Below are 20911 nucleotides of genomic sequence, written 5' to 3'. Positions count from 1 at the left end.
CACCATTACATATAAGGTGTTTTCATGATTTACTGTCAACAGGTAATGAGGAAGGAAATAGTGCACAAATCTACATGAAAATAAAGCATAGTTGCAAACCCAGAATATCAGATATGGCCAACACAATTCTAAAGAATGTCATAGGTTCAGTTACCAAAGCACCTTTTTATTTAACCCATTAATTGTAGTATTTGTCAAATCTATTTTAGACTAATACTAAAAGTGAAATATTTCTGGGTTGTCATTGCTGTCAGTAATGTATCCATTTACACTGAACAATACATATGGGCAAACAGAGTGGTTTTCACTGCATTTTTGCAGTAAAAAGCAACCAACTTCAACTACTGAAGACAAGGTAGAAGACAAGAAACACAGAGATCCCTGTTAGCATCCTTTCAGATATTAAGAGTTTACCTGTTTGCCAGCTGAAACTTGAGGCAAGACCTGTGGAGCTTGAGGCTGACTCACTGGCTGTGCAGTAGTGGCCTCACTGGGGGTTGATGTCTGTGGAAGTGAATACTGTACTGTCTGTTGAGGAGGGGCTGTCTGCGGTATTCCTTGCTAAGAATAAAATATAATAATCCAGCTTTATTTCAAATCATTCATAGCATGTTTCTAAGGAAGTATGTTTACTTAGAGCCTTTAGTGTCTGTAAATGATGCTTTTAGTAATAAAGACATGCACAAACTCAAATTCATCAATTCCCCTCACACATATCTGTTTTTCCTCTGATGTTCTTTACTTGTGATGACACCAACAACAATTAACCAATGTTTCAAAACTGAGTCACCACTGGTTCTTAATCTAACAACTTCCTTACTCCAAACCCAAGGTGAGGTCCTTACAAAGTCAGTAGATAAAAATCCAGATAGTTCATTACCTCTCACCCCCCTTTCCCTACTTCTTGGCACCAGATCTCACTTTGGTGCCTATTAAAAGAGAAGACAAATCTGGTCTCTTCCTTTTATCTCTTTCCCTTACCCTAATTTATCAACTGTATAATTAATGTGCTTGAAGAACAGCTCTAATCATAGCTACAAAATATTGAGAAAAGCATTGGATTTGGAATCAGGAGGTAGTTTCAAATTTTAGCTTTACCATTTATTAGCTGTAATATCTCTGATTGATCATTTTATTACAAAAAGGAAGTTTCCCCCTTTTGAAAACAAGGACACTGTCTTTTGACTCAAAGTGGGACAAAGCATAGCACATAATTATATCCAAATACTAAATTTTGTAATAAGTCAAGCAAACAAAACATGAGTGTCACCCCTAAATTAATGTCCCCTTCTGCTCAACAAAATCTGAACTTTATAGCTAACTTTCAAAACTTTCTAATACCTGTAACTAATTTAAATTTTTTTGCTACAAAAACACCTGTTTGTAATAAAAATTTTAACCAATATATAAGATTACAAATTTAAATGAGAATATTCCTTATCAATCCTATTCTCCAGAGGCAACCACTATTAGTGGTTTGGTGTATCACCTTCATGGACTTTTTCTATGTATAAGTGGCCGTTTACATACAGGTATATTTTCCCTTTTTTGCCCATCCTATAAATAGTGTTCTACAGCATGCAATTTTCATTTCATCTATCAGTGGAATCAATCTCCTAATAACAAACATTTTGGTTGTTTACTTTGCTATTTAGTATAATGTTGTAACCAATATCTTCTTACATATGTTCTGGTATAGCCACACAACTAATTGGTTACCGCTAGTATAAAGATAAGCTATTTTACTGGTATATCTATTATATACCCGGCCACCTTAATGAACATCTTAGATTTTGTTAGGTGATAATCTGCAAATAATATTTTTGCTCTTCTTATATTTATTTCTTACTTCTTTCTTAATGTACTCATATTTTAACTTTAAAAAAAGTAGGAATGAATGGCTATTGAATTACATAAAATTTATTTTCAGCAACTAAGATATATCACATGTAGACAACTAGAAGACAACTATGAATGTAAGAAAATTTCTTCATTTTCCCACTGAGAAAGAGGAAATAAAAAAAAAACAGAGAACATTTTCACCAAGTTGAATATATTTTAATATTTAAACTTTAAGAAATGTGAATGAAGTATCCACAGTTACCTAACTTGTTAAACACCTAAATAAGATTGCATATTACATAAATAAATCCAGAAATATTGCTCCTTGCCCCCAAACTCTTCACGTGTTAGACAACGTCTTTAATTTCACTGTAGCTATATTGTAAATGCTCTTGCAGGTTTCTGGCATAACATAACACTTTCCCTCTAAGTTGTGTCTTGAGGTAAAAATTACAATGACAAACACTTGTTTGAATACTACTAGGATAGTTGGGTTTTTTTTGCATTTGTCTTACAGGTTTACATTCACGTAACCTTTGTATTAACTTCTTAAAGTGATCTTTAAACAAATTGTGTACAATGACATACAGTACTTGAAATAGTAAAGTCATATTCCCAAGTGTAAGGACCAAATCTATGCTTAACTTCTTGGCTTTAAAAAAAAAAAAAAAAAATCCTGTCAGATTTCCACCACACTATTTAAGGTCCTTGAGGGCACATTTGTTCTCACTTGTCATATCTGATTAACATTTTGTTGGTTTTTCAAAATAAAAGACAATGAGAGCCCTGTATTATGAGAGTATGTTAAAGCTGCAGTCCCCAACCCCTGGGCCTCAGCCCACTACCGTTCCATAGCCTGTTAGGAAACGGGCCACGCAGCACCACCTGGGCTCTGCCCCTGACTCCCACCCCTCCATCGTGGAAAAATTGTCTTCCAGGAAATCGGTCCCTGGTGCCCAACAAGGTTGGGGACTGCTGTTAAAGGTTTGAATACATAGTGATTCTTCTCTTTTCTAAAGGATAAATTTGAGGAAAAATCTCCACTTTAGTGTTGGGCATATGGTAATCATATGCCCCCTGTCCCCACCTCAGCCTCATTAATTTGGAACCATGCTGACATCAAAAGTTAGACTCTATTGACTATTTCCTGAAGTTATGCCCTCACATATTTATGTTCTAGCTGAACTGAACTAAAGTTATCTTTGTTTTTATCTCATATTTTTCTACCTTTGTGCCTTCTGCCTTGCTCACAGAACCCTTTTTTCCTCCTTTTGGCCTGAAATATTCTTGAGATAGCCTCACTCTGTTGCCCGGGCTAGAGTGCTGTGGCGTCAGCCTACGTCACAGCAACCTCGAACTCCTGGGCTCAAGCAATCCTCCTCCTGCCTCAGCCTCCTGAGTAGCTGGGACTACAGGCATGTGCCACCATGCCCGGCTAATTTTTTCTATGTATATTTTTAGCTATTCAGCTGATTTCTTTCTATTTTTTAAGTAGAGACAGGGTCTCACTCTTGCTCAGGCTGGTCTCAAACTCCTGAGCTCAAAGAATCCCCCCGCCTTGGCCTCCCAGAGTGCTAAAATATTCTTTATTTCTATATCTGAGTCTAACTTATAATCAGAATCCAGTTAAAGTGCCATCTCTTTCATAGTATTCCTGATATCCCTCTTTCTGCTTGGGAGAGATGTTCATTTCTCTCTCTCTCTCTCTTTTTTTTTTTTTTGAGTCAATTGGGTAGTAGGTAAATGGTGAGCTGTGGAGTCACCATATTTGGATTTAAATTCTATTCCTACCTCTTGTAAGCTGTAAGTTTCAGTAAATTACTCAGCTTCTCCACGTCTCAGCTTTCCCATTAGTAAAACAGAAATAATGCTAGCTCCTATACTTAAAAGAGGTCTTATAAGGATTAAATGGAAACATAAAGTGCTTTGCACATTATACATAATGTTAGCTATTACCCTTATTTGTTCTGTAGGAATTTATAAGTGTTTACTATTTTATTTAAATTCCTTAATGTAGTCATATCTTGACCATTTTGGTATACCTTCAATATCTGAACTCAATTAGGGAAAAAAAACTGAGCAGTTTTATGGATATATTCCCTCACTTTTTGTTTAAGATAACTGAGAGGCACCTATGCCAGTTGTACCTTAGAGCATTTAGGGAAAAGTGGCAGCTCTGGGTATACCAAAAGTACATGGTGATCTACTGTGCACAACTTCACTGACTAATGATCAGCCAAGCAGGGAAGGTTTATCATAACAGTCTGGTATCATGCTTTGCCTAAACATGCCTCATGAAATCAGTTCAAATAGCCTTTACTGACTGTGTAGTATGTGGTGGACATGGGTGCTTGATAAAAAATGTTCATGAGGCTCAACTGAACAGAAAACTAAGAATACAGTCTGTACCTCAAGACTCTATAGGTACTTTTACGGAAGAAATTATTAAGTTAGTAGGGTAGTTCACAACTTTATAGCCACAAAGTTTTCCTGTAGGAGAAATTATTTTTGGTACCCCATTAAAATACACCAGATTACGGCCGGGCGCGGTGGCTCACGCCTGTAATCCTAGCACTCTGGGAGGCCGAGGTGGGCGGATCGTTTGAGCTCAGGAGTTCGAGACCAGCCTGAGCAAGAGCGAGACCCCATCTCTACTAAAAATAGAAAGAAATTATATGGACAGCTAAAAAAAAAAAAAAAAATATATATATATATATATATATATAGAAAAAATTAGCCGGGCATGGTGGTGCATGCCTGTAGTCCCAGCTACTCGGGAGGCTGAGACAGGAGGATCGCTTGAGCTCAGGAGTTTGAGGTTGCTGTGAGCTAGGCTGACGCCACGGCACTCACTCTAGCCTGGGCAACAGAGTGAGACTCTGTCTCAAAAAAAAATAAAAAAATAAAAAAATAAAAAAATAAAAAATACACCAGATTACAATAAACAACTCTTGATAAAAACATGAAAAAAGCAATCTCTCATTTACTATGTTCCAGAATCCCATAAATAAAGTAAATTTCAGCTAAAGTACATTTCCTTTTTTTTTTTTTTAAATTTCAGAATATTATGAGGGCACAAAGGCTTTGGTCACATAAACTGCCTTTGTACTGCCCAACTCAAAGCTACAAGCCTGCCCATCCCCCAGACAGTGCACGTCACACCCATTAGGTGTGAATTTACCCATCCCCTCTGCCCCTATCCCACCTGCCCAATCTCCAGTGAATATTACTTCCATATATGCACTTAAGTGTTGATCAACTAGTGTGAATTTACCCATCCCCTCCGCCCCTATCCCAGCTGCTCAATCCCCAGTGAATATTACTTCCATATATGCACTTAAGTGCTGTTCAATTAGTACCAATTTAATGGTGAGTACATGTGGTGTTTGTTTTTCCATTCTTGTGATACTTCACTTAGAAGAATGGGCTCCAGCTCCATCCCCAATAATATAAGAAAAGGTGTTAGTTTGCCACTGTTTTTTATGGCTGAGCAGTACTCCATGGTATATATATACCACACTTTATTAATCCACTCATGGATTGATGGGCAATTGGGTTGTTTCCACATCTTTGCAATTGTGAATTGTGTTGCCATAAACATTCGAGTGCAGATGTCTTTTTTATAGAATGCCTTTTTTTCCTTTGGGTAAATCCCCAGTAGTGGGATTGCTGGATCTATAGTACATTTCTTTCCTCACTGTAAAATAAAACTAGAAATATGGTTCCCTAAGGTGGGTTTGGGACCTGACTGTGTGTAAGAAAAAAAATCATGTATAATAACTGACTCTATCCATATAGCACAGAAAGTTTCAAACCCTTCTTTCTTTTTAATGTGGAATTTCAATAACTAAAACAAACAAATGTAGCTTCTGGGGTACCTTTGCAGAATCGTAAGTCCCTGTAGAACTTTATTCTGGGAATCTTGAATTCTGGTTATGTAGCTCCCTTATTGTCCAGGTGACCTTGGAAAAGTTAAATATTCTAGACTGCATACACTTCTTACATAAATTGAGGATTCAGTTTTATGATTCTACTCAACATCTGCTATAAAAATGTAAAATGAAAACACTGAAACAGAAATTAATTTCTGTTTGTGCTGTAGATGGACTATTTAACTATACTTTTTCCCAGAAGAGTTAACTAATTCTTTTAATCTGACATTTATGGTACTGCTCTCCTGAATCCTCATATACTACTGAACTCAATGGCTCATTTCACTACTTCTTCATTTGGTGGTAAGTGTACATACATATGTCCAATTATAAGATACCTAACAAATTCCTTTGGAAAAGGAAAAACAGAGCACACACCTAAATTTGCTCCATTTATTGTTGTTAGTCTATGTCCAAAGATAAGCAAATTACAGGACTGGTGATAACTAGAATCTATTTAGAACTCAGGAAAATCAGCAAGAAAAAAATCAAACAACCCTATCAAAAAGTGGGCAAAGGACATGAACAGAAATTTTGAAAAGAAATTTTTCAAAAGAAGACAGAATAGGCCGGGCGCGGTGGCTCACGCCTGTAATCCTAGCACTCTGGGAGGCCGAGGTGGGCGGATCGTTTGAGCTCAGGAGTTCGAGACCAGCCTGAGCAAGAGCGAGACCCCATCTCTACTAAAAATAGAAAGAAATTATATGGACAGCTAAAATATATATATATATAGAAAAAATTAGCCGGGGCATGGTGGTGCATGCCTGTAGTCCCAGCTACTCGGGAGGCTGAGACAGGAGGATCGCTTGAGCCCAGGAGTTTGAGGTTGCTGTGAGCTAGGCTGACGCCACGGCACTCACTCTAGCCTGGGCAACAGAGTGAGACTCTGTCTCCAAAAAAAAAAAAAAAAGAAAAGTAAAAGAAGACAGAATAAATGGCCAACAAACATGAAAAAATGCTCAACATCTCTAATCATCAGGGAAATGCAAATCGAAACTACAATGAGTTATCACTTATCTCCGGTGAGAATGGCCTTTATCAAAAAGTCCCAAAACAATAAATGTTGGCATGGATGTGGAGAGATAGAAACACTCATATACTGCTGGTGGGACTGCAAACTAGTGCAACCTCTGTGGAAAGCATAATGGAGATACCTTAAACAGATACAAGGAGACCTACCATTTGATCCAGCAATCCCATTACTGGGCATCTACTCAAAAGAACAAAAGACATTCCATAAAAAAGACATCTGCACTCGAATGTTTATAGCAGTACAATTCACAATTGCAAAGATGTGGAAACAACCCAAGTGCCCATCAATACATGAGTGGATTAATAAAATGTGGTATATGTATACCATGGAGCACTACTCAGCTATAAGAAATAATGGTGATATAGCACCTCTTTTATTTTCCTGGATAGAGCTGGAAACCATTCTACTAAGTGAAGTATCCCAAGAATGGAAAAATAAGCACCACATGTACTCACCATCAAATTGGTTTCACTGATCATCACCTAAGAGCACATTTAGGAATAACATCAATCGGGTGTCGGGCAGATGTGTGGGGGGGATGGGTATATACATACATAATGAGTGCGAAGCGCACCGTCTTAGGGGATGGACACGCTTGAAGCTCTGATGAGGGCAGGGCAAGAGCAATATATGTAACCTAAACTTTTATACCCTCAAAATATGCTAAAAAAAAAAAAAAATAGACTGGTACCCATAACAGGACTTCTGTCTTCAATTTTATGTGACCTGTAATTTGTATTCTAATTAGGAACTGTTAATAGAATAAAATACAATTTGTTAAGGTTGGCAAAAATGTGACTACCTGAATTTAACCATAATTATACATAAATCCAAACATTTGTTTGGAAGAAAGGGCAGGAGCAAGACAATGTATATAACAATTTCCAGCCCTTAAGTTCTACATAATGGAAATGTTGATCACCGTGTGAATGTACACATAACTGAACTAATCAATTCTGTCTGTACAAAATGCTTTAAAGTGATTTTTATCTTGTATGAGGAACTTCTCATCTTAAACTACGATCAAATGACTACATGACCACATGCAGGACTAGAAGACGGCCATCTGTAATTAAGAATTAAAAGCTTTGTTTCAGAATCAATACAAACAGAAGCCAATTTATAATTTGGTGGTTGAAAAATATACCTGAGGAACTATCAATGAAATAGTTCATTAGGAAGTTTGTATTACACATACACTGACTATAAATTTTACTTAGAATAGCTAACAAATATTCAATTATGCCAAAAAAGCATTATTCCCATGCAAATAATTACTATAAACTAATACCAGCAATTGTAGAATTACCAGTTTCATTGTTGAATACATTGGAATTGAACTAGCGTCTTAAGTTCCTTGAACCTTCTGGAACAAACTTCTCAAATCAGAAGTTAATAAAATTTGTAAAATATGTCGCTGAAGGAATCCTCATTTTCAGGGGGTTCCTGTATATACATGTTAAATAAATCTGATAGCTTTTCTTTTATTAAAAAAGAGTCCCTGAGGCTGGGCGCAGTAGCTTATGCCTGTAATCCTAGCACTTTGGGAGGCTGAGGTGGGAGGACTGCTTTGAGCTCAGGAGATTGAGCTCAGGAGTTCCAGATCAGCCTGAGCAAAAGCGAGATCCCGTCTCTACAAAAAATACAAAAAATTAGTCAAGTGTGGTCATGTGTGTCTGTAGTCCCAGCTACTTGGGAGGCTGAGGGAGAAAGATTGTTTGAGCCCTGGAGTTTGAGGTTGCAGTGAGCTATGATGACACCACTGCCTCTAACCTGGGTGACGAGAGCAAGATTCTGTCTCAAAAAAAGTTGCTGAAATTGTTGTGCTTAGGCTTTCATTCAATGCCTATTAGCATAAAATCTGATACCCTACCCCACAGATTAGAATTTAAAAAGACTACAGGATTATTATAGACAAGCACAATGAAGGTAAAGACAAAATGCTCGTATGTGGACAAATCATAAACAAGTGGGAACAAATTGATATTCTTTGTACTGTTAAATTATGTGTAAAATCATGTGTTTAAGAAAGTAGGTAGATTATAACATATCATTAACAATGATTCTTTTAAATTTTAATGTCTATTAAATTGTTCAAAAATACATTAAACAAAAAATTTTCTAAATTTCTAAACTGTGTGCCCATGCAGTATAAGATCTTCTAAAATGTTACTGAACACAAGAAATGTTATGCTTTTTAATTTTCCTATAAAAAACCCAGCAAGCCATTTATATCAGGAATCTAATTCACAAAAGATGTACAACAGTGTTTTGGCTATTGCTAAACAATGTAGCAACATATTGCTCTCACCTGTTGAGGATGCTGTATGGATTGTGAAGATGAAACCCCTGTTAAGCTACTTGAGGATGGCTGACCCTGGCTCGGCCCCTGTGCCTGAAGGAAAGAAGTGAGCACAACAAATTAGAGAAGGCCTAAAATAAGTGTATAGAGGTCAGGCTTTTGCAATAAATATTTAAGCTTCTGAGGGTTTGCTTGATCAAAATGAAACATTAGCTTGATTATATACCGGATATGCCTCTGGGGCATCTTCTGTAAGAAAAATTTATAGCAGGATCCTATCACAGAACATCTTCTGATCCCATCCCATGTAAAAACCCTTGATAGTTAAAATCTAACCTACCATTGCTGCTCAGGCTATAATTTTAGCTGGCTAGAACAGTCAGATTCATAATAAATTGTTATTGGAAATATAATAATCAGGAAAAAAGTGGTAAGACCATCAATGTGAAAATTTTATTTGAACAATTAAAGAAAAAAGATATTTGATAATGCAAATTTGGCTATTTTTGCTACTTTTTATAATGCCAGGGTTTATAAAAATTATAAAAAATCTGTTATCATCAACTGCTACGTACCTAGAGCAATGCCAGTCATCCAAGGGCAATTTTGCCAGCCCCAGGGGGCATTTGGCAATACGTAGAGACATTTCTGGTTGTCACAACTCAGGGAGATGGCTGCTACTAGCATCTAGGAGGTATAGACCAAGGATGTTGCTAACTATTCTACAATGCACAGAACAGCTCTCAACAACAACAAAGAATTATCCAACACCAAATGTCAATAGTGTTGAGTTTGAGAAACCCTGACTAGCGTGTTCCAGTTATCAAGAAGTCTAAATGAAAATAAATGAGAAAGTGAGAAATACATTCAGGACTATATGTAGGTTAAGGAAATGAAAAGGCTACCACCTTTGTAGTTCCATTTCAGTTTAGAAGGGGTTCATTGAAGCTTGCGGGGATATATCACATTCCACTGCAGCTCAACCACTGTAAGTATTCATTCCCTCTGCAGCATGTCTGTAAATTAACTACCTAGTATTTGAAATCTTACTTTGGAAAGTTTAAAAAAGAATGGCTGGTAATATATTATTTATTTATGGTAGGGGCTACAACTTGAATATTGATGTGCGTACACTACATGCCCACGAAGTGTCTTTTCAAGTTTCTTGATCTTTTTGCTTCTTCATACTACTTTAAATAACTGATACTTTATGTACATTTCAGGGTTATTCCCCTGATGGGGGAAGTACATAGGAAGAAAGCAGAAAGAAGAACACATAGTAAGTTATAAAAGAGTGGAATATTTAGAACATCCAACTGAGGCCCTGAATATATAATTGCATAGTCTCTTATATAGATTTTATAAGATGTATGCATTTGATAAAATGTATTAAAAGATTATATGAAATAGTCAACAATGACCCTACTTTTTGAATTCTATTATATACATTACTTTATTTGCATGAGGGTGGGTGTATGTGTTCATACACAAAAATAACTAAATTTAAATTTGTTGTGGAAAAAAACAAGGCCTGAGATGTCTAATGTCCCTTAGCTTGCAATATATATTATAAATTCCTAAAAAACTAAGCCTACCACCCACTGTTAATTGCTAAAAATTAGAATTAGTCCTTAATTTTATTAACGTTTTATTTGCAAATATAATACATATAATTTTGACTTGTTTGATTCATGCCACTTAAAGGCAAATTCCTAAGATGTTTCCTTTTTGTCTTTTTAGACCTTTCCACGTTAATAAAAATTCTGTGAATTCTTAATACTACTCCAAAAAAGTATTTTCTATTTTCCATTCCTTTCATTTTATGGAAAAAAAAAAGTTATCCCTTACACATTTTTTTAAACTTGCTTAAAGGCAGAAAGTAATACTTGACTTTAGTATTCCTAAATACTCAATGCTGAGTCAACCTTACATTACAGACATTCACATTTTCAGCACTGGTTGAAAATATTATAATATACATAGGGATAGAAGTCATTTTAAAAAATTTCTGTTTTTTGGTACAGACGAGGTCTCGCTGTGTAGCCCAGGCTGGTCTTGAACTCCTGGCCTCAAGCGATCCTCCCGCCTCAGCCTCCCAAAGTGCTGGGATTACAGGTGTGAGCCACCACACCCGGCCAGAAGTCACTGGTTTTGATGAGTGACTAATATTCTAGATTTTGTGTTCTCTTTTCCAAGGGTTTACACATAGAATAGGTAAAATCAGGTAGAACTTCTCATGTTTTGTTTTTAAATACAAGTAGTTTATAATTCCCCCAAAGATGGGGAAATTGTACTGATAAGATTAAACAATATTCCTCATAAATCCATGATTCAGAGAAATGAGGGAGAGAAAATTTAAATGTAACAGTTCATAGAAGGGTAGTTTAAAAGAATTGTTGAAGTTTTCCTATAACCTGTGGTTGGAGTGCAGATCCTCCTGAAGAAAATGAGGCAGTTAAGACCTGCTGAGATGTGGTTCCTTGGGGAAAACAGAAGAAAAGTGGGGATTCTTGTAACACTGTCTGAGGCAGACGGATAAAGGGTAATGAGACGTCAGAGCCAAGAGATGCAGCTGCTCCCCCTGTAGGGGGAGGTGACTGAAAATCACTGGGGTCTGAAGAAGTGATTTGTGAGGAATCACTGGAATATTCTGGGCTTCCTATTGGCCAGTTCTGTCCGAAAGGCTCTACCACAGAAACGGTCAATTCTGGGGCATGGTAATTATGCTGTTCTTCAGTCACAGGCTGCAGGTGGCCATGTAATCCAACTGTTTGAGGCGGCGGTTCTTCCAGATTCAAGTCCACTGCAACCTGTCGATTTCGGTAAGCACGTTGAGGTAAAATTCCACCTCCTTCTCCTGAAGAGGAGCTTGGTGTGTGAACATGAAATTCAAATACAGAACTGCTTCTGCTCTCATTGCTATGAGTTAACACAGCGGGTGCAGAATGAGGAACAAAGACAGGGTGAAATTTCAAACGTGCAGCATCTATACTGATAGGTGCAGAAATACTAGAGAGGGGAGATCCTGGACTCAATCCAGGATCTAATCTTAAATTCTGAATGTGTCCTACCAGAAAAGCCTGTCCAGATGGCAATTCAAAGACAGAACTTGAGGCAGGGCCTCCTTGTACTGGCTTCTGTTCAGGTATCTGTTTCATAGGACTTGACGGTACTTGTGAGTTGTATGAAATGCCCTCATACTGGTCTGCCACTTGGGCCTGGTAATGTACCCCAGCTAGATACACTGCTTCCTGAGGAATAAAATAGTGAGCTTCTTCTGGAAGTATTAGTCCAGGTCTACAGTCACTGTAAACTTGAGTTGTTTCAAACATAGGATGGACCTGAATCTCACATGGCTCTGTAGTTACTCTACTGGCTGTAGTACCCAACATAACTACAGCCTCTGGTGTCCAGTTTGTTGGGCTGCCACCAGGTGGAAGAAGATTTTGGCCAACAGTCCTCAGCAGGGGTTGGAAGTGGTGAGTTTGGGCTTCCAGGAAGGAGGTGCTCTTACGCCGCTGGGAAATGGCTACTTTCGGTGGACAGGTGGGAGGTGGTGAAAAAGAAACTGGACGTTCATGAATAGTTGGGAAAAATATCTGTGATTCTGGGTATGTTGGCGTCCCCCCAAACGGATGCGCCATGGACTGAGGCTGTATTAACATGAATAAGACAAGTAATTCATACATTCATATGTGAAATTACATCAGACATGCACAACTGGGTAGCTTTGTGTAACTCTATGAAATGGTTACACCAAATTTATAATCTATAAAGAAATAATGCTTTTGGAAATTATGTGCATAGTAAAAATCCATTAAATACATCCAGGGCCAATAAAAACAACCTGTGGGACTCTTTGCATTGGATAAGAGCTGCTTTCCCACAACATTCCTCTCTCAAAGGAAATGGAAGAATTAAACTTTCTCAGTGATTATTTTGTTTTTACCCATAATTAATATGTTCACTTTTAAGAAGTAATGTAAATTACATCAATGGAAAAAGAATTAAAGGAAGAGTAAAAGAAGGCAATAAAAAGCCCAACTATTTCTATAATGTAAGTATGTTTTAATTTAAGCTATTGTACTAAACCTTTCTATATTCTATATTCTTATTATCCTGTGCTGTGTTAGAGACTCCAGTGTTATTTTCTTATCAAATAATAGGATGCCTTCTGACTAGAAATTAGAAGAGTTTTTTTGTGGACAGTAAAAGGCATACAACTTGACTAGTGACAGTAATGTCTTTCCCCTGTTTATCTCAAACTAGATGCAATTAATAGTTTTACTATGTGAAACATGTTACAGATGACAAATCACCAAATGTCCACTTTTCTGATTCTAGATAAGTGTTGAATAACCATGAATTCTCTGATCCTGATATCTGGTGTTCAAACCAGGTGAAAGGGACAACAGAAATGATAGCCAACTTGATTTAACAGCATTTTTTGCTAACAAAAGCAGTTCTAGTTTTAAGACTCTAAATTTAGAAACCTAGCTTGCCAAATGCAAACAATACACAATATAATACTTCACTATCATGTACTTCCTTTTAAAAGAGATCAGCTTCATTCTTTCAATAAGGATGACCCCTATCAAGTTAGCAATGTGGCTCACCTCTTCATAGTAACTAAAAGAGGATTTCTATTTTGAATCAGAATGCTCACTTTACTGTTGTTTACTAATGGTGTGTCCCAAAGCCATAAAACACTGCACAGTTAATCATTCTCCTAAGTAAAAATCTGAAAATTCTGGGTTTACTAGTTCAGAAACTTAACTATATTTTGTTTAACTGGAAAAGCAGCAGCAAGGTCCCACAGTGCTTGAAACAATTTTAAAACACAGATCTTTTATGGACATTAGTGGAGCCAAACAAAGTCATACATACTATGTATGCATCTAAAGCATTCATTAGAGCCAAGGCTCCACCCTATTCAACCTAAAAAAAACATACTTCCATGAGGGAACATTAACTAGCCTTGTGGTATGCTGACACACCACTCCACACAAATGATTGAATTAAAACCAACTGTTACTACTCCTCGATTGTTCTTTGCTGACTATGGTAAGAAATGGGCTCATTCAGCTTCATTTAGTGTCCCCTTAGAATAAAGTGGGGAAAAAACATTATTTGGGTAATGTTTGATAAAAATTTGCTTTTTTTTCTTCTTCTTTTTTAACAGGAGTATGAGACAGAAAAATTTGCTTTTAGTTAGGGCAACAATGAGATTAAAATTAAATACACATTTTTAAAGTAGGATATGAAAATGCAAGGATTTTATGTCAGTGGGGGATAGGAAGATATAATAAAAGCTAAATTTTATTGGGCACATGATATGTGCCAAGGACATCATAAGCATTCTCTCTCATTACTTATTTCCTTGCTTTTTATTCCCCTTTAAAGCCTTATTACAAAGTTTCCTGTTGGAATAAAGGTATCCTAAAAGCAAGTTCAGTCCTGTTCTTTATTCAATTTTTATTAAAATTCTTTATGCCTGGATGTATTCATTGGTAAAAATTTTTCATTTGTCAGAAAGTTTATAGTTACATACAGTACTGACAAAGAGGGAAGGCAGGCTGGAGCGTCGGTGCTTGCGTTGAGAGGCAGAGTGCATAGGCAGGACACTCTCCAATGCTTTAGAAAGCTTTTCGGCAAAACTTTCCTCAGGGGCAGTCCGAAAGAGGGAAGGAGAAAGAGGTGCATACAGCACTGGTGGTGGGGTGGAAGGAGCACTGGGTGAGATGCGGGACAGAGAGGGAACGGCAGAAAGATGGGGAACACAAACCAACATGCTACGGCCACGATGAGGCTAAACAAAAAACAAACACACACATGAAAAACATAGTACTTTGAAAACAAAACAACCAAATGTACAGTGATAACAGGGCACAGTTGTATAAAGAAATGTTCCATTCTCCCCCAATTCCACAGTTAATTTTTTTATTAAGGAGAGATATAACTCCCCAAAGGACACCCGGCAGATCAAAACTACCCTCTTTATTTTGTTGGTCAAGTGCAGGTTTTTTATAATAATAATCAATTATCATCCTAAATATTCAGAAATAACGCCAACTGTTATGAGTGTATGTGTAAGAATGACAAACTGACTGAAGGGAGCAGACAGGGAAAACAATGAATATTGCCTTGTAGTTTTGGAAAACATAAAGATTAAACAAGAATGAATTCTATTAGTTTAAAGCACATTATAAGATGTAGAAGATTTTACTATTGAATTATTTTGCAGGAGCTCTGGAAACCTCAGAAAATGATTCTCATTTCTATTTTAGAAGGCATCAGACTAAAGAAGTTGTTGGCTCATAGTATTTTATTTCTTATACTTGCTGATCTTCATTTACAGAGATAAAAAGTCATTATTTACTAGGAAAAAGTTTAACTTTCTAGAAGAAATTCACAACTGAATATAGGAAACATTTTGTCCTTATAGAGTCAATGGAAAAATATCTTCAGTTTGATTCTCTAAAGAGTAACTTCAAAAATTTTTCAGACATATCAGAGATTCTACTTAGGTTTACAAAGTTTGAAGAACCTTAACAGAAAGAGTTTAACACCGCTAATAAAGCAGTATGTCTAAAACTGTAAGGTTGTCTGGACCAAGTTTATTCTTATTTAGATATTGTGAACTATGTAACTAATTACATTTTATTTTCCAAAACTGGCTGCCTAGAATGCTTTGAGCCAAATGTGTGGCCTACCAAGTAGCAAGTATATAGGTATCATCACATAGTTATTTAGTTTCATCCCTCATTCCATTTTTCTCCAGCCTTGTTTTTCTTTTATTCTAATTTTTAAAATTTCACTTATAATTTGTATATTATTATAAGCCACGGTAAGTTCTGGAATGAAACAGGAACAGAATTATAAAATTTTTAAAAATCCTCAATATTTAATAATTTTTCAGACCTCCATAGAATATTGTCATTAAAAGGCAAGAAATAGTCTGCTTTTAGTACATCAGTAAATAGCTGTATTAATGGCTCAAATATTTAATATTTTCATAATAATCATTCCATTTCCTTTTCTAAAACAGATACCCAACATTCATAACCCTGGAATGAATGATACCAAGAAACTAAAAATAGTTTTTAAAAAATCTAGTTATGACAATCAAGGAAAAAATCAATTAAAATAAAGGTAGCAACTTATAAGAAATGCTAATAAGTAATATTTGTCAGAAGATAGAATTATATCTTCTATGCTGTCCTTATAAAGTTCTTCTACCCTAATTATTTTAACGGTTAGAAAGTAGATGGTTACAAATGAGTACATTAGAAGTTTTTCTTGTGTTACTGTGGACATTCATCTTGAGACCTAGCCCAAGCAAGACTTATCAAGGGGTTCTGGAACAAATGAACATCTTTTATTCCAAGCTGTAGGATAAAGGATCAGAGCAAGCAGAAGCATTTTCTAAATAGGGAAAGATTTTCACCAAATGAAGAGCAAGAATTCCACAAAGTTCAGACTACAAGCTTTCTGAGAAGGAGGGGAAAATCTGTCTGCTTAAGATCTCACTAAATATAAGTGCTACACAGTGAACAGTTACTCTCTAATTCCTTTCTAAGGCAGATGATGTATTTTATTTTCCTATCAAAACTTCAAAGAGCCAACAAAAGAAATTGGGGTATTATGTGATGATCTACTTTAACATTCTCTATATAAGAAGAGTGGCTCATGTAAAACATTGAATAATGCAATGACGTGTGTGTGTGTGTGTGTGTGTGTGTGTGTACATATACACGTGAATAAAATATTTCAGGAAAAAAATCTCCATAAGTTGATTCTGAAAATAAATCAGTAATAAAACAGATACCAAATAAAGGGAAAAAGCAAATGAACATATACTGGGGAAGGAACTTGTGTCCAACGCAGACTTTAAAGGCAGAAACACATACAGCAACTGATGATTAAACACAAGCGCTAAATTAAACAGTCATACAAATAAAGGATTCCTTCGCTCTAGAGTACTCACATGCAGCATTCTATAATGGTTTGAAGGTCTTACCTGTGTTTTATACAATAACAAATCTTACAGAAAATACTTAGTAATTATTTTAATAATTAAGCTTTTGAAGAACTCTCCTTGCCCCACCCCCAAATTATTTGTATGTCCAGTTTATGCTGATTTCAATAGCTTCAACTCTTAAGTGCTAAAGAGAGCATTACCTTTAGTCAAATACAGGCTAGTCTAAATCTTGTATATAGTTGCTTCATGTAGGCAGTTAATTCTCACACATTAATGTGTATACCCTACTCTGCCTGAACTACTCCAATTATATTCTATAATAAACCTATTTCCTTTAGAAATATACCATTTATATTTTCTACTTGGATAGTAGAAAGAATCTGAATTTAGCAGGTTATCTTTTGGCTCTCATTATAGCATTACATTCTCTTACACATTTACTTACCACACTCGAGGATGGATATACCCCATGGGGCTGAGATTGTGCTTGAACAATAGAAGCTGTATGCCCTGGGATTGTGCCAGTAGAATGTGCCTGCTCATGTTGGGAACCATATGAAACTGTCTGTTGGCTGCTCACTCGAGATTCTGTGAAGACAGAAGATCCCTGACCACTGTCAACCGTCCCATCAGCTGAAGGAGAAATTAATCACAAAACAAACAAACAAACAAAAAAAAAACAGAAAAGACAAATCACAAAAAGGAAGTTCACATTTTCCCATCACATTTTAGGCTCATCACATTGGGGTAACTTAGCTATTTCTTTGCACAGACCTGAACTAAATAAAAAATGAACTGTAGTCACATTAAGTAGATTTCTGTATTTAAATGAGAAATCCATATGGAAAAAAGTTTTAATATCTTTTCAAAAATTCTCTATCACAGAATCTTATCACCTAAAGAGTAATGGAAATAAAATGGAATATTGTTAAGTAAGCCTTAAGCACAGCTTTCAAAGTCTTTTTTTTTTGAGACAGGGTCTCACTCTATTGCCCAGGCTAGAGTGCCATGGCGTCAGCCCAGCTCACAGCAACCTCAAACTCCTGGGCTCAAGCAATCCTCCTGCCTCAGCCACCCGAGTAGCTAGGACTACAGGCATGTGCCACCATGCCCAGCTAATTTTTTCTGTATATATTTTTAGTTGTCCATATAATTTCTTTCTATTTTTAGTAGAGACGGGGTCTCGCTCTTGCGCAGGCTGGTCTTGAACTCCTGAGCTCAAATGATCCACCTGCCTCGGCCTCCCAGAGTGCTAGGATTACAGGCGTGAGCCACTGCGCCCTGCCTCAAAGTCTTAACTATGGAGATAAGGGGGTTCTCATATTAAGCATATAATAGAATCAATAACTAGTGTTCTCATTAGTTTTTGGTCTGTACACTATTCGACTTTGCTGAAAGAGCTCGACCAGATTAATGGGTTCGATTTTAAGTAGCTAACTTGTTCATTTTTCATTATAATTCTATTTTAAGGAACTGTGCAAAGTAGAAACCTATAAATTAGAACTTCCAAGATGTTGGAGTCAACCTATAAAATTATTTTATATTCTAATCACATTTCCTCACTGCCCCACTGTTCTGTGCTATTACTCTTGAACATAGGATTAAAGAGAAGCTAGATGACAACCATTTCAAGTTTTTCATTATACATTTGATTCATAATTCAAAATCAAAAGGCCAGTGCAAAATGATAAACAAGATAAGAAGTCAATTAGGAGCATCATTAGCATATTTTTCCACCTCCCCAAATACTTACATAACACAGACAGAGTAGGTTGCGGGTACTGCAATTGTTGATGCTGATCTGCCTCAGGTTCTTCAGGTTCTACTTGTGTAGAAACTGAAGCTGAAGTGGTGGAAGCAGCAGGTACACCGGTACCAGCAGAAGGGAGCTGCCTGACTCCTATCTGGGATGCACTGGATTGTTGTTCTACCTGCTGTTTGAGATTGCTCTCTTCCTGCTTTCTTTTTTCTTGTTCCTCTCGTACCAACTGCCGCTGCTCTCGTTTCCTCTTAATTAATGATACTCTGTCTTTGATAGCTTTAGCCATGGTCTTGTGATCACCTTCACAGACATACCCAGACTCTACCTACAGGATAAAAGGGTATATTAGGAAGCTATAGTATATTGAAAGAAAACAACCCCAAAATACAAAAAGGCAATGTAAAAAAGCAGAGAAGAGGAGGAAGAAAGAACTATCTCAGGACTGGTTTTAACCAAACTGTAAACTTACTGGTCTGCATTATGCATTTTCTCACCATCTTTTAGAAACTGGGAGGGTGGGTATACCGTTATTCCTTACAACAAACACAACAGTGGAGCACCTAAAACCACAGTTCCTAAACCAAGTAAGGTATTCTATTCTATTCTGTTCTATTCACTCTATTTCCCTCTCACACGCAACCACCATCATTGACTTGTGCTGCTTTTACTTCCTTTCACTAGGCAAAGGTTAAACAACTTCCCCCACCCCATAAAAAAAAAAACCAAAACCAAATCCCTGAAACAATATAAAAAATTAAATTAAAAATAAGTTAATTCTTTCATGCCTGACTTCTTCTCAGAAGCAACTACTACTTTTGAATGGTTCTTAGAAATCCTGGTAGAGACATTCTGTGAACATCTCTGCATAATAATTAGCTATTTTAGGCACTGTGGCAAGTCTAAAATTGGTGAAGGGTTTCCTTTTGGAAAAGTGATCTTTCAGACATACAATAATGATACATCAAAGCCTACCTACTAATAACTGATCTTGAAAAATCTCTTCGAAGTAAAAATAATTTATGATCCTAAGTCTATTTATAGGGTTTAACCAGATAACTAATCAAAGGCTAATAAATCACTATTTAGAAGCTTAAGTTGTCAAACTACCTGAAGAAGCTTATACAAATTGGGAGTCCTTACAGACCTTCAAAATGACTTCAGAATGTAGTCTAGTTCTACCTATCCTCATCCATCCATTCCTATATCTATGTATCTTTTCTCAAATAAAAATAACTTTAAAAATGACTACAAAATCCAACGCCCATTATAAAAACAACATAAAAAAGTACAAAGAAAGGAGTTAAACAAAAATCACAGGAAAATCCTACTATTCAAAGGGTAGCTGGGGCCAACACAATTCTATGCCAATGGAATATGCCACACATACCACTTCATATTTTTGCTCAATAGTATTAACGAATATAAATCTACATAAATTTTAAAATGGCTGATTAGTGTCAATTTACCATTTCTTGAGCAACATCTTCTGGGACATCTCTCTCCAAGTCAAAGGAAAACTCAATGGCTTCATTGTCTTTGTATTTTCCCTTTAATTTCTTAATATCTTCAATACGTAGCCATAATTTAATGGCTATCTTTTCTCCATCATCTTCTTCTGCTAATTCTACCCGTACCCCTGTTTCCTCCTGGAAGAAGGCATGGTTCAAAAGGTCTTTGATGGAATATCTTCCAAAGAGAAGGAAAAGAAAAGGAACAAAATTAACACACTATTAGTTTGAAAAGATAATTTTCAGATGTGGTTGATTATTGTTATTCCTAAGAAGAAAAAATAAATGTGAAAAGAAAAACAAGGGAAAGTTTCTAACTCATTTTTTCATTTTTCATTTTTTATTATTATTATTTTAGACCCTGTTTTTTTTTAAAGAAACAGGGTCTCACTCTTGCTCAGGCTGGTCTTAAACTCCTGAGCTCAAGCAATCCACCCACCTCAGCCTCCCAGGGTGCTAGGATTACAGGCGTGAGCCACTGCGGCTGGCCTCTACCTCATTATTACTCCATTTAAGTGGTAATTACAGAGTTTTACTCCGTGTTATAGAAC

At 36.4% G+C, this 20911-nt stretch overlaps 1 protein-coding gene across 3 annotated transcripts in view; it reads right to left on the bottom strand.

The window, feature by feature from the left end:
• Window positions 1-20911, bottom strand: part of WNK1 (WNK lysine deficient protein kinase 1) — a 158781-nt gene that overhangs the window by 31716 nt on the left and 106154 nt on the right. For 2 of the 3 annotated variants that reach the window (XM_069491046.1, XM_069491047.1), the window contains exons 6-10: window positions 20319-20538; window positions 18844-19177; window positions 17536-17723; window positions 9119-9202; window positions 415-561 (exon numbers count right to left, since the gene is read on the bottom strand). In XM_069491046.1, the coding sequence (XP_069347147.1) occupies window positions 415-561; window positions 9119-9202; window positions 17536-17723; window positions 18844-19177; window positions 20319-20538 (973 nt within the window). Of the gene's footprint in view, window positions 1-414; window positions 562-9118; window positions 9203-11523; window positions 12763-17535; window positions 17724-18843; window positions 19178-20318; window positions 20539-20911 lie in introns of all 3 variants that reach the window. The other variant, XM_069491045.1, reaches the window with a different exon arrangement.

This window comes from Eulemur rufifrons, chromosome 16 (genome assembly GCF_041146395.1).
Source record: "Eulemur rufifrons isolate Redbay chromosome 16, OSU_ERuf_1, whole genome shotgun sequence".
Taxonomy (NCBI): Eukaryota; Metazoa; Chordata; class Mammalia; order Primates; family Lemuridae; genus Eulemur; species Eulemur rufifrons.
Note: the sequence above shows the minus strand (reverse complement) of the source record. Positions and strands in the feature narration are given on the sequence as shown.